This window comes from Anoplopoma fimbria, chromosome 11, assembly GCF_027596085.1.
Source record: "Anoplopoma fimbria isolate UVic2021 breed Golden Eagle Sablefish chromosome 11, Afim_UVic_2022, whole genome shotgun sequence".
Classification (NCBI taxonomy): Eukaryota; Metazoa; Chordata; class Actinopteri; order Perciformes; family Anoplopomatidae; genus Anoplopoma; species Anoplopoma fimbria.
In genome coordinates, this window is record NC_072459.1 from 8,565,605 (window position 1) to 8,579,253 (window position 13,649).

A 13,649-nucleotide genomic window follows, 5' to 3' on the forward strand; every position below is an offset into this window, starting at 1 on the left:
AAAATAACAGAAGGGAAGAGAAAATATAAAAAAGACAGAAAGAGAAAAAGAATAAAAGAAAGAAAGAACAAGAAAGATAAAGAGAGAAATAATAAAAGAAATAATAAAAGAAAGAAAGAAAAAGAAAGAAAGAAAAATAAGAGATAGAAATAATAAAAGAAAGACAGAGAACAGAAACATCCATAAGAATCAAATCATCTCCTTATTATTTAAAGTTATTACTTGTTTTTATGACAACAGAGTTCATTGCAGGTCAGTTTTATTTATTTTGAGCAGTTTTACATCAAAAATGTTATTTTCCAAAAGTCTTTGTTACTTTGACAACATTTTTTTAATTAATTAATGGAGAAAATACATATATTACAATATATAGGGGTTTTCATGGTTTATCTCTTCCTCTGTTTTAAACCCCTCAAGAAGTTTTAAGTTGAGTTGTTGTTATCTGTATATGTTTTATATTACATTCTGGTCTTCACCCCAAAGCTTTGTTAAATAAATGATAATATTTTGCTCTGAATGAGTTGAATGTGATCAGCGGGAGCTTCGTCAGCAGTGTTCTGACAGATTTAAACTCCTCTGCCGCTCTGAGACATTCCAGCTGAGAGATCCGTCACTTCACAAGGTAGGAAAGTTGATCAAATGCTTTTTAAAAGAAGGACCAAACACAAGTTACTCTGAGAACTGAGTTCCTCCTCTGAGACGTTTCTGATGAATTCAGGCTCTGATCAGATCTGAGTGATGGTTCGATTCAGTTCAATGTGTGTGAATGTAAGACAATACAACCAAAGCGTCAAGTTATAATGATCATAAAGAAAATGAGAAAATGAGAAAATGTGTGTGTGTGTGTGTGTGTGTGTGTGTGTGTGTGTGTGTGTGTGTGTGTGTGTGTGTGTGTGTGTGTGTGTGTGTGTGTGTGTGTGTGTTTGAAGAACTGTGTCTAAACTTTGTTTCTCTGCAGGGATGAAGGTGAAGTTTCTTCAGCTTCAGTCTGATCTTCTCTTTCTCTCTCTCTTCTCCTTGTGGATGGAGATGGATCAGTCATAGGTGGTTGTATCTCTGTCTTCAACAGGTAAATAAAGGTTTGGGGTGGAAAAAATGAAAGGTTGGCCAGCCTAACTTTATTCTCCTCCCTGATTGGCTCTTACACACGTCTGTCAAATGTTCTATTTCCGGTTTGTCCCGTTGCTAAGTAACAGCCGAAGCCCTCCGTCCGCTCACTAAGCTAAACAGAAGCTAGCTCAATGCTCTAGTTTTTGGGAATGCACGAAACTTTAAGTAGTTTTTTCTCATTAAAACAACTCGTCTGAAGCCATGGCAGCTATAAAAGACGGAGAGTTCACGGCTACCATCTACAAACTGGTGAGAGTGCTGTTCTTTTAGTTGAGGTTAGCTTCTCTGCTCAGTGCTAAGCTAGCATCAATGTGTCACGTTAATGAATAGGACTGCTGTATGAAACACTCATTATCTGTCTTTCAGATTAAAGACAGCCAGTATGTGGAAGCTATTCACATCCTGAACGGACAACTACAAAAACACACGAAGGTAAGTGTGCAAGTTATGAATAGTCTTTAATAACACTTTAATAACAAATTGATTTATAAGTGTAGTGTATTTTATCATATTCTGCTATACCTTGCTGCAATGAGGCCATGAAGTTGTTGCATGCTGTGTGATGTTGAGAGGCAGGGCTCTGAGGAGCTGCCCTAATAATGACCTCATGACCTACATACAACATGACAACCTTGTTTATGGTGATGTTTACACAGATGGAAGATTCTAGGTTCTCAGGAACAATTTCAAAATGTGTATGTTTCAAGGTGTCTGAATGATGTATGTACTGCTCAACATGTTTTATGCCTTTGTGCACATTGAGGGGATGCACAACACAGATATAAGTCCAGACTGAAGGCGGAGAGCCTCAGTCCATGCTGAATCTCTGTGTGGGCTCCATTCTGCGCAGAATGACTTCAGATGCATTGATTCAATAAAGAAATTGTTGAAACTGCATCAACGGACCTGGACATCTTCCTTTATCTTTTGATATCAAATTATATACTACATAAGTAAATCAGTAGATCAACATAAAATGTAGTCACTTTTCAACCAAAAATGATAAACATTCACTGGCTAATAGAGCTGAAACCATGAGTAGATTAATTGCTTTTACCTATTTTGATAATTGAGAATTTTTTTAAAAGCACAAATGCAAAACAATTTCTCTTACCAGCTTCTTCAATGTGTATTTCAGCTTTAATATGTTTTCTGCTATTTTGTTGACATAACTAATAATCAGTCAATTGAGAAAATAACTAGCATGTTATTGGATAATAGAAATAATTGCTGTAATCTTAGTGCTTTGGGTTTTGGATCGATGGCCAGACAAACTAAGACATTTTAATATTTCTCGTTGGGCTCCAGGAAATTGTAATTTAGCAATACAGTGTGGGGATTTTATTTATCAGTTTAATTTTTAAATGTGCATTTCATGTTGTAATACTTGCAGACATCCTGGTTTATGTGTCAGTGCTGTTGTGTAGATACTTTGTAAGGGTGAGTTTTGTGTTATTTATCAGTTTAACTCTCTTGCTTTGCTTCGTGTCACAGTCCAGGGCAGCGCTGTCTCTGCTGGGTTTCTGCTACTATCACATCCAGGATTTCACCAACTCTGCAGAGTGCTACGAGCAGCTCACCCAGCTGCACCCAGAGGTGGAGGAGTACAAGGTGTACTACGCCCAGTCCCTCTACAAAGCCGGTGCTTATCCTGAGGCCACAAAGGCCTCTTTCGTTCTCGACAACCCAAGCAGTCACGTGAAGGTACAGCGTGTTTGCACTGCTCGGCTCAAAAAGCAGGATGTTGTGACAATGCCAATTTTTTAACAGCTCTACTTACACTCACTGCATTCTTTTCCATTTGGCTTCAGGTGTTGAAACACTGCTTTGAATTTACGATTTAAGAACTCCACCTTATTTACATTGAAATGTTCCCTCCATCTGTTAAACACTCCATTACTTGGAGCTGTTGTTCAACATAAGTGCTCAAACAAATGCATATGGGCCATAAAAGCAGAACTATTGAAATAAAGCAAGCACAAATGTGTATAGCTCAGCAACAGGGGAACGCATTTTTATTTCCAGAAAATGAAAACTAATTCTGCTTTTAAATGGGATTCAAGGTCATGGTATCCATAGTAGTAACTACCTCAGAAAATATATGAATTAATTGTGAAAAAATTGGTTCAAGCTCATGAAAATGATTCATGGATGTTTGTATTGAGTCTGTGCTTCATAGTTTCGGTTACTTCTTTCCCCCAAAGTCAAACCAGCAGCTACCTTTACCTTTAGTTTATCCTCTCTCTCTCTCTGTCTCTCTCACTCTATCTCTCTGCCACAGATGGTGAAGCTGCAAGCCTGTATCAAATACTGTGAGGAAGATTACTCCGCGGCCAAGGTGATGAGCTCTCTCTCATTATCTGCTAATGCATACAAATTATGCCATTTCGCTTCAATACGGTGGCAGTTTGAATCATTACTATATGCAGCACAACTCACACGCATCCGTTCATTTCCCACGAACTGCACAGTCTCTGCTGGAGCAGCTGCCTCAGGAAGACCCGGACTACGTCTACAATATGGGCTGTTTGCTTTACCAGGACGGCAAGTACGAGGAGGCCTGCAAGAAGTTCTCGTCTGCCATGCAAGTGCTGGGATACGTGCCAGGTAGCTATCAAAGGCACACGCATGAACACACCCGCAGGGGCTCTCTCTACACAGTACTGCACAGTATTACGTCACCATCGACAGCAGCATCTCGGCTGTGGAAAAGTTATTTTCACTCCACGAATGACTTCGGTAGTGTGGAAGTGTTTTCATAACATAAACCTTTGGGAGAAAAAGATTGGACGCGTCGTATCACACAACAAACGCCACATACAACATCATCTAATAACTAAACTGAACACAAGAAGAAATGCTTTAGGATCGGATTCAGCAGACATGAGGGTTAAAAATCATCCCTTCATGCACCACTTTTGTCTTTTCTGTCCCTCCTCTCTCTCTCAGCGTTGTCCTACAACATCGCCCTGTGTTACTACAACCTGAAGAACTACCCTCAGGCCCTCAAGTTCATCGGAGAGATCATTGAGCAAGGCATCAGAGAACATCCAGGTAAAACCTCATCACAGAGGAGCTGCCATGATTTCATCTGTCACACACTCTCTCACTCTTCTTACAGCAGCTAGAGTGACATTTAAAAGTTGAATAACTTACAGTATTTGATGATCTTGCAACGATTTTTTTGTGTTTTCCGCTCGCCAGAGCTGAGCGTTGGTTTGACGACGGAGGGCATTGACGTCCACAGCGTTGGCAACACGCTGGTGCTGCATCAGACCGCTCTGATCGAGGCCTTCAACCTCAAAGCTGCCATCGAATACCAGCTGAAGAACGGTGAGGTCCTCCATCAGTGCCTCTGAAACTTAACATCAAACACATGGACAAGCTTCATATTCACAAAATCACCCGTCAGTCATAATTTATGGTGTTCTCAAAGACATAATTCTTTGACTAGTCTTCATAACTAGTATGACACAACAGAGATTTAACATGAAGCTCGTCTGTCAATTTGTTACAGGAAAATAGGACAGTAGCTGTTTGAGTAGTGGACTCATCTATTGGGAAGTCAGCAAGTTAACTTTACATTAGCTAACGTTAACTTGTGGCTATTTCATTAGAATAATGAATTAGAACTGTAATACATCAACTCGTCCATGAACATGAATCATGTCAGATACTGTAGAAAACAACTCCCATGATCCCACGCTACTTCACCATGTCATCAAAGCCTTTTGTTTACTGAAACTTAAGGTTTCCTGTGGAGCTTTTGGACCACTGGTAGCGCTACGGATCAGTGAGTTTACAAAGCAAGGAGGAGGAAGTCTGCAAGCTTGAAAACATGGATGTAAACAACGCACATGTCAACATGTTTGTTAGGGCTTAAGGATACACACAGTGTGTTACGGTGGAAAACTTGTATTTGTTTACAAGAAAACAGGGCACTTTTAATTTAATTAGTTTATTCTACAAAGAAAAGTTTGAAGGAGAAACTATAATTCAGACTAAAACTAACTAACGCTTATATGTTTTGTTTTCTTGTGTTTTCCTGCAGTGAAAGGAGCTCAGGAAGCTTTGACCGACATGCCCCCCCGATCAGAGGAGGTAACTATCACCACCCGTTCACTCCCACTTTGAGTGTGTGTGCATGTGTGTGCTTGCGTGTGTGTGCAGCTGGATTCTCTTTACCCTCTGGCTGGCTGTGATTATTCTGATATAACCTGAATGAGGGCTGCCTGGACCTGCCCCGCTGACAGCCTGGAGATAACAGAGATTAATAGAATATTAGAACAGAGACATAGGTGTGAAGGCTTACATGGAGGTAACGATGATGGTTTTATCGTCTTGAAACCGCTTCATTAAAATGAATGCCCAGACAGGGCACCGTCCTTGGTCCAGTAAGTTACTGCCACTCAGTCTTCTTCAGCTGGGAGAAGTGAGAGAAGTGTAGAACTAGTGCCCCCTGGTGGAATTTAATACAAACTAAAGTTGTCATGCTTTAGCTTAAGAAACTACTGAAAAATCACAATCACCTTTTTTTCTTTTCTTTCCTCATCGTTTTGTGTGTATATAGAATACAGTATTTTAGGGAGCTATGAAACCTTGTACCTACACTATATACTATGATGTTTGTATGTGTGTGTTTTGCAGGAGCTGGACCCAGTGACCCTCCACAACCAGGCTCTGGTGAACATGGACACGAAGCCGTCGGAGGGTTTTGAGAAGCTGGCCTTCCTGCTGCAGCAGCCCTCCTTCCCCCCCGTCACCTTCGGAAACCTGCTGCTGCTCTACTGCAAACACGAGGTACACGACAACGCCGACCTGCAGAATAGCAGACAGCCCTTTCTGACGGGGAACTTAAGCCAATATTTATGCTCTCTTTAAAGACACCAGACTCCATTTAAAATAACTTATTATTTCTCAGGAAACAGGAGTTGTGGTCTACTGCTGCCTCCTCCGGGTAGTTTGTTTTTAAGGTAAAATTACTGGGGGTTTTTCAAATGTCTGGTGGTGTTTAAGAGAACATAGATGGATATAACAGCTTCAGTTCCCCTTCAAAAAGTTCTGTCTGCCAGCAAGGTAAAGAGGTGAAAATATTCTAAATATAGCCTTCACTTAAACTGTTTTTTTTCTTTTTTTTTTGGTGTCTTAAATACGTCCACAGCAGTACATTGCTTTGCCCGAGTGCTGGCTCTCCTGTCTGTTTCTCCAAACTCCATCTACTGTAGTAATACTCTGACTATTGAGAAGAACATCATACAAAGACACTTTAAAAAAACTATACTATTTAAGGACATGAATATCCAGTACTACAGCAAAAGAAACCCCTGTTTCAAGAGAATGAATCATTAACACCAGCAGTAATTTATTTTCCCTTTAATTATTATCTGCAGCCACATAAACCCAACAACTCCTTATGATAACCTTGTTTATACTGATTAATAAGATCGAACAGTTCCTTCCTGTGGAGCTGCCTTCATTATACAGAGAATTATCATTCAAAAACCTGACACCCCCGTGACACTAATGGACTGTGTCAGCATTTTCCACTATACAGCTCACCACTGAGGCTCCACGCGGGGAGTATTTATAAAAAAGGATTAATAGTCATGTGCTGTGAGTCTCAGTGGACACAGATCCAAACACACAGAGAGGTGTGGGTCTTTCATTAAAATGGTCTTAACGTCACTGCTGGACTCCGTCTCTCTCTCAGTACTTTGACCTGGCAGCTGACGTTCTGGCAGAAAACGCACATCTCACCTACAAGTTCCTCTCGCCGGTGAGTTTCTTTCATATGTTTTCAGTTCACAGGTCACGGCACAAACATCTAAATAATAATCATGACAGGTCTCCTATAACAGGATCCATATTAAAGTTTACTTGTGTTTTTTGTCTTTTCCAGTACATGTATGAGTTCCTTGATGCCTTGCTAACCTGCCAGACGGCACCAGAGGAGGTACTGAAAAACGTTTTTTAAATAATGCCACATTAAATAAATATCTTTACGTTAACAATGGACTTAATGACTGTGTGTAGTATTAGCTACGAACCCACAGAAGTATCACCAACCCTGTATTTTTTAACCGTAAAGCATGTAAACATTCTAGTAGGAGCCCAAAATACAATAATTCACCTGTAAATGAGATGATATGTCTTCTTTAAGTTCATCATTCACATCTAAAAGGGCTCATGTTTTAATTTGTGTTTTTTCTCCCATGAATAAGATCATGTTTATACTGTCTGTTTTATTTTCACAGGCTTTTAGGAAGTTTGATGAGATGAACGGCAAACTGACGGAGCAGTTAAGGAAGCTGGCCAAGCAGGTTGTTTACCTCTCTGCATGTTTCTTTGTTTCTTTTCTGTTGATGATGCATTCATGTTGGTTTGGACAATAGGAGATGGAGAAATCAGCAATTTTTTTAATTCTCAATTTGTTGTTATGATAAATAAATAATAGATTTTGTTGTGAGTTTTTTTCTGAATGTTGTTTTTGTCCGTCTCCTCTAAGGTGCAGGAGGCCCGGCTGGCTCGAGACGATGAAGCTCAGAAGAAAGCTCTGCAGGAAAACGACCTGATGCAGGAGAAGTGAGGAAACACACACACACACACACACACACACACACACACACACACACACACACACACACACACACACACACACACACACACACACACACACACAGTGGTCAGAAATAAAGCATTTGAAACAGATGTGTAATTTATATTTTGCACCAATATTTGAATATCTTTGAATATTGTATGTACCATGAAAAACTGCATGTCCCACCTATACATCTGCACATAAACACTTAACCATTTTATTACTTATAAATCATATATTAATATAGATTTTAATATAGAAGTTTTTTTTATTTCAATCTAATTATTGTGGTTTTCCAGCTTCAAGAGCATGCTCTCACTGTCTCTCACTGCTCATATTGGACCAGTCACAGATTAAACCCTTGAATCTTGTATCATTGTTACATGTTAAAATCTTCATTCCCTGCAAGAACTAATATTATCTAAAAGAAAAATCTTATTGGGAGCTTGAAAAGAAACCTTTGACCAATCATTTCCAGTTAAATAACACCTAGAATGATCTTGCAGTTAGAACCTCTTCAGCGTGTAATTGTTCCGCTGCTCTCCCAGGTACATCGTGGTCCTGATGGCCCAGGCCAAGATCTACTGGAACCGGGAGAACTTCCAGATGGTGGAGAAGATTTTCCGCAAGTCGGTGGAGGTCTGCAACGAGGACGATACCTGGAAGCTGAACGTGGCCCACGTGCTCTTCATGCAGAACAAGTACAAGGAGGCCATCGGCTTCTACGAGCCCATCGTCAAGAAGCACTACGATAACGTGAGTGCTTCAGGACGGCCGCTCACATTTATATGAGAAGAAATGTGTGGAGGGATTGAGAAACATTGATTATTTCTTATTTTTTAAGAAAATGAACGCTCACATTTAATGCTGTCAGTCGGCACCGCTGTCAGTCTGAGGTCCGGACTAAACGTTGACAGTTTGCCTTTCTGTCCAGGTGGAGCAGTGTAACATTCAGGAGTGTCCCTGCAAGTGCAAACCCTCGGTAAAACTAGAGACCAAGCGGCTCTGCATTGATTCCTCTGCAGTGTCTTCAGTTCTGTGCATGATATCTGTTTCAATCATGTTCTCCCGTGTGGGGGTTTTATTTTGTTTGTTTGTTTGCAGTGTTGCTCGTGTCTTTTTCTGGCATCTGAAAATTTAGTAAATTTCAGATAATTAAGTCACAATAAACTCTGCTGAGGGAGCAGTGTTTTTTAACAGGTTTACTTCACATCCTGGAACATGAAGAAGTTAAGCCTTTATTAACAAAAATAAGTTTGAGGAAACTTGCACGAACCCTGGATTGGTTTCAACAAAGGTGTCTTAATGACCAGAGTACTGCCTGAATTGTTGTGTAAAAAATTGTGTGTGTGTATGTGTGTCTCTGTAGATCCTGAATGTGAGCGCTGTGGTCCTGGCCAACCTGTGTGTGTCCTACATCCTGACCAGCCAGAATGAGGAGGTACGGTACAAAGAGATCAATAATGATGCATAATGATCAGTTTTACACAGTGGTGGAAAGGACTGTACTGTACTTAAGTACAAATACAAAGAGTTACTTGAGTATTTCTGTTATTCTTCCTCTACTTCAATACATTTCAAAGGGATTTTGTACTTTTTTCTCCACTGGTTGCTTCAAATGTTTACATTCTTACAATGTGATTTCACTGAACGTTTTGTTTTGGTATCTAAAAACAGTATTTACCATTCTGCATATTGTACTTTGACATTTCATTCTTTTAATTCATTTAGCTGATGATACTTCTTTCATTTTACTGAATCTATTCTTGTGTAGTTTTCTTAACTTAGGTGAACGATCTAAATACTTACATTTGATACTTTACTGTGAGTACATTTAGCTAATTATACATCTGTACTTTCTCTGTACTTAAAGGCACAATGAGTAGGTTTTTTATAGTAAAATCCTACTTGTTCTCCCTTTTCTGACTCCTGTGGTTTAGTCGTCACTTTTTTCAGTACACTGTTTGAATCAGTCTGTCCTCTGTTTCCTCCTCCTGTCGTCTAACAGGCGGAGGAGCTGATGAGGAAGATCGAGAAAGAGGAGGAGCAAATCTCCTACGACGACCCCGACCAGAAGGTCTTCCACCTCTGCATCGTCAACCTGGTCATCGGGTGAGTTCAGCTGCTCCTCACTGATCCTGCTGGACAAACCTCATCACACTGTTTTAGCAGCAGAGGGTTCAGACTGAAGCTGTTAGTTTATAATCTGCTTTTGGTTATTTTTATTATTAACTTGATTGATTCAGATCTGAATCACTGATAATGCCCAGAGTTCTGACTATAACATCAGGTACGCTTATCTGTGAATTAAACTTGACTAGATGTCATCAACTGACCTATTATATAGTCTGAAACTTCAGTGTTAGCGGGTTTCATTCACTGAGGAAGGAAGAAAGTTGGGTTCAGTCAAAAGCTCTGGAAAAACTTGTTGGTTAAACTTGCTTTTAGAGTATTTAATTAATTATACTGTTTAATTTTTTATGGTTTAAGAACGACCATCATTGTTTTGTGTGACGTTGTGTTTTTTGTTCAGGACACTGTACTGCGCCAAGGGGAACTACGACTTTGGCATCTCTCGAGTCATCAAGAGCCTGGAGCCGTACAACAAGAAGGTCAGCCATTGATTACAGGCATTTACTCCGTAGCAATAAGAGATTACATTTATTGTAAAAGAATATAGTTTGGATTTTATTTTTCCAAGAGCAGCAGGTGTTTTTTTTACTGTTGCAAGAAAGTGATGCAACTACAAGAAAGTGTTGATTATTAAAACATATACATTTTAAAGCCAAGTATCAAGTTTTGAACCAAAAATAACCATCTGTGATCTCTGAGGTATAGCTTCTCTTTTTTTTTTTGGGACCTTTTGATCTCATCCAGTCACAACAGCAGACTCTGACTGCAGCTGAGAACACAAGCCGTCACGTCCAGAGAGAGTTTCCCCCCTACTCATCCTCCAAACAATCACAACCTCAGAGACACTTTCACTGTGAAAGCAGAGAGGAGTTCAGGAATGTGAATCCCGGAGAGCTTCTCACCGCCTGACCATAAAGTCTGAACTCTGGTTTCCTTTAAACAGAAGGAAGAAGTCATTAGGGGTGTGAAGCTTTCTGTGTCTCATGATTTGATTCCATTAAGAATCTTTGGGTCACGATTCCATTCAAAATCACTTCTAGATTCAGTAGTTAGTATTGCTCATTTCAGGATCCGCTGTTTGGCAAGTTATGGCATGAAAGCAGAGTAAAATGTGTAAAAAATAATCAAGTTTTTGTGTTTGAAAAAATCAAAGCAACTGATTGCAATGATGTAAACACACAAAGGCCAATGGTAACATTGATTAATGCTAAATTGCACAAATAAATGCAAAAGAAGTCATAAATATTTCTATCAGTGACTTTGAGAATTACAAGTTCAAGTTAAACAAAGTATACAAATGCTCCCTTTTACTTAAATACAACTGGTACGCTCAACTTGGTTGCTTTTTATTTCTCAGAAATTTGCCAAGTTCTACCAAAATAACACTGAAAAACAAGTATTTTGTGATTTCTTTTAACAAATCACACAATAATGATCGAAACAACTCTGACCTGGTTCGTCGGATTAATGTCCATCAGTAGCAACATCTTCTTTTGTGGAAAGAAATATTTAAAAAATATATTTTTGGAATCTAATGAATCACATTTTTCTCCCAGTTTCACGTTTACTTCCTGAGAAGTCAAACCAGAATGAAAACAAAGACACAAGCAGGACTTTGACAGAGTTTTATTAATATGAATAGACTTATAGATTCAGAATCTTGTAATATATGTAAGTAAAAAATTGTTGTACAACAACGGGGAACACTAAAGACCTTGTGTTTGTGTTTGTGTTTGTGTGTGTGTGTGTGTGTGTGTGTGTGTGTGTGTGTGTGTGTGTGTGTGTGTGTGTGTGTGTGTGTGTGTACGTGTAGCTGGGGACGGACACATGGTTCTACGCCAAGCGCTGTTTCCTGTCTCTGCTGGAGAACATGTCCAAACACATGGTCATGCTGAGAGACGCCGTGGTTCAGGAGTGTATCCAGTTCCTGGAGCACTGCGAGGGTGAGCAGCACACACACACACACACACACACACACACACACACACACACACACACACACACACACACACACACACACACATACACACTTACCTGGAGAATCCGTTTGAATCCCTTTTTAGCTGAGCAGAGCACTTTGAGTAGATGTACTGATTCCAATTAAACAGATTTTCTAATTTATTATTAAAGTGGCATTTATAAAGATTTCAGTCATGTTTGATTTAGAGTTTCTATTTGAGTTCAAACAAAGGAATTGTCCTCAGAGTTTATTTGTCTGAAGTCTTTGGCTGTGTCGAAAAATTCAATACTAACATGCTTTTTTACAGAATGTGTATATGTTTGTATACAATGGAGAAAAACTGTAATACAGCATTTTTTTCTGGGAATTTTCAGACACCCAGTTTGTTATACAGCAAATAAATAACTATTGCAATACTTTCATCAGTGATAGATAGATAGTGACTTAACACATTTATTAGAATAAAAATATTTGAGACTGCCGCTTTAACATCCTGCATGATCACCTGGTGAGGATGACGGCTTTATGCTTCAGTCTTTAAGCAGTACATCAAGTATGAAGACATTATTTTTAAATGATTCTTGTTTTTACTCTACTTCTCTCTTGATTTATTCCCTCAGTAAACATTGTAAACATGAGTTTATGGTCTCAATCTCTAGTTTCAAGTCTTCTTCAATACAGCATGATGTTCATTTAGTAAATTATGCTCCATTTAGAGTCAAACTGACCATAAAGCAGGGTATGCTTTAGGGCAGGGCTACACACTGATTGACAGGTCGACGTTTCAGCCTCTAGGAGACTCTAGCGTACCTTTAATACGTTGTTCAGTTTGAGGTGACGTCTGTCCGTCTCTCCTCAGCGTACGGTAAGGAGGTTCCCGCCATCATCGAGCAGCCGCTGGAGGAGACACACGTCCACATCGGCAAGAACACCGTCACCTACGAGGCCCGGCTGCTGAAGGCGCTGTTCTACGAGGTCATTGGCTGGAACAAGTGACATCATCATCACACAGTGGTGACATCACAAACTGCAGCCAGAGATGGCATTTTGTCAATGTCTTTGATTTACAGGAGGATTGAACTTGGCTGGGATCAAAAGATGGACAACACACATAATCAGACCTGCTGTGCAAGGTTTATATTTCTGGACAACAAAAACATTTCCAGGTTCTGACTTCCTCCGGGAAGCTTTTGGACTTTCTGTGTCTCTTGTCAACACACACACACCCCCAGAGGGGAAGCTTTTATTTTGAAGGGGAGTTGAGCTGGCTCCAGGAGATCTTACATAATAAGTTTGTGTTCTTTCTCTCTTTATGGCCTCTTGCTCCACTTCACAGACTCTCAACAGTATGCAGAGATGATTTTACATTTATAATAATAATAAATATATTATAAAGAGGATAATGTGTGTAAATACAGCAGACTAAAATAGTTTTACTGGTTGTTTATTCAGCTAATATGAAATACATGATGACATTTTTTTATGTGAGTTCATCTACAGACATTCATAGTTCATGCATATATCCTCTTTGGTCTTTGTACAGCTGCCTCCTGACCCTCTACTGTAGCTTTATATTCAGGAGATAAACCATAATTTAAAGGAAATAAAGAAGTTATTTTGGGGAAAAAACAGTATCGGCTTATTATGATGTGTTAGTTAAAGGCTATATAATGATGCTCAAATCAGGCTTTAAACGGCAGATATTATTAACCTGTTTTTAAGCACCACTAACCCAAATTCTACGACAATATATATATATGTGTGTGTGTATAAAGTGTGCACTTTAACTCTATATATATATATATATATATATATATATATATGTATGTGTGTATATATAATTATTAC

General features: G+C 39.3%; 1 protein-coding gene across 1 annotated transcript; it reads left to right on the plus strand.

Annotated features, from left to right (window-relative positions):
- The first annotated feature begins 1,209 nt into the window (after positions 1-1,209).
- On the plus strand, positions 1,210-13,523 carry ift70 (intraflagellar transport 70). Its single transcript, XM_054607723.1, has 19 exons — positions 1,210-1,359; positions 1,477-1,542; positions 2,605-2,814; positions 3,392-3,448; positions 3,582-3,717; positions 4,060-4,164; positions 4,315-4,443; positions 5,162-5,211; positions 5,758-5,910; positions 6,821-6,886; positions 7,010-7,063; positions 7,365-7,430; positions 7,616-7,692; positions 8,257-8,464; positions 9,078-9,149; positions 9,717-9,820; positions 10,242-10,320; positions 11,655-11,784; positions 12,661-13,523. Exons 1-19 carry the CDS (start codon positions 1,312-1,314, stop codon positions 12,795-12,797), a joined length of 1,947 nt encoding a protein of 648 aa, XP_054463698.1. The 5' UTR covers positions 1,210-1,311; the 3' UTR covers positions 12,798-13,523.
- Positions 13,524-13,649: the final 126 nt, after the last annotated feature.

Excerpts from the sequence above, each read along its gene's own strand:
- ift70 (XM_054607723.1), top strand. The coding sequence starts at position 1,312 with ATGGCAGCTATAAAAGACGGAGAGTTCACGGCTACCATCTACAAACTG. Across the intron at positions 2,815-3,391 it reads ACCCAAGCAGTCACGTGAAG|ATGGTGAAGCTGCAAGCCTG; the intron begins GTACAGCGTGTT and ends TCTCTGCCACAG. Across the intron at positions 11,785-12,660 it reads GTTCCTGGAGCACTGCGAGG|CGTACGGTAAGGAGGTTCCC; the intron begins GTGAGCAGCACA and ends GTCTCTCCTCAG.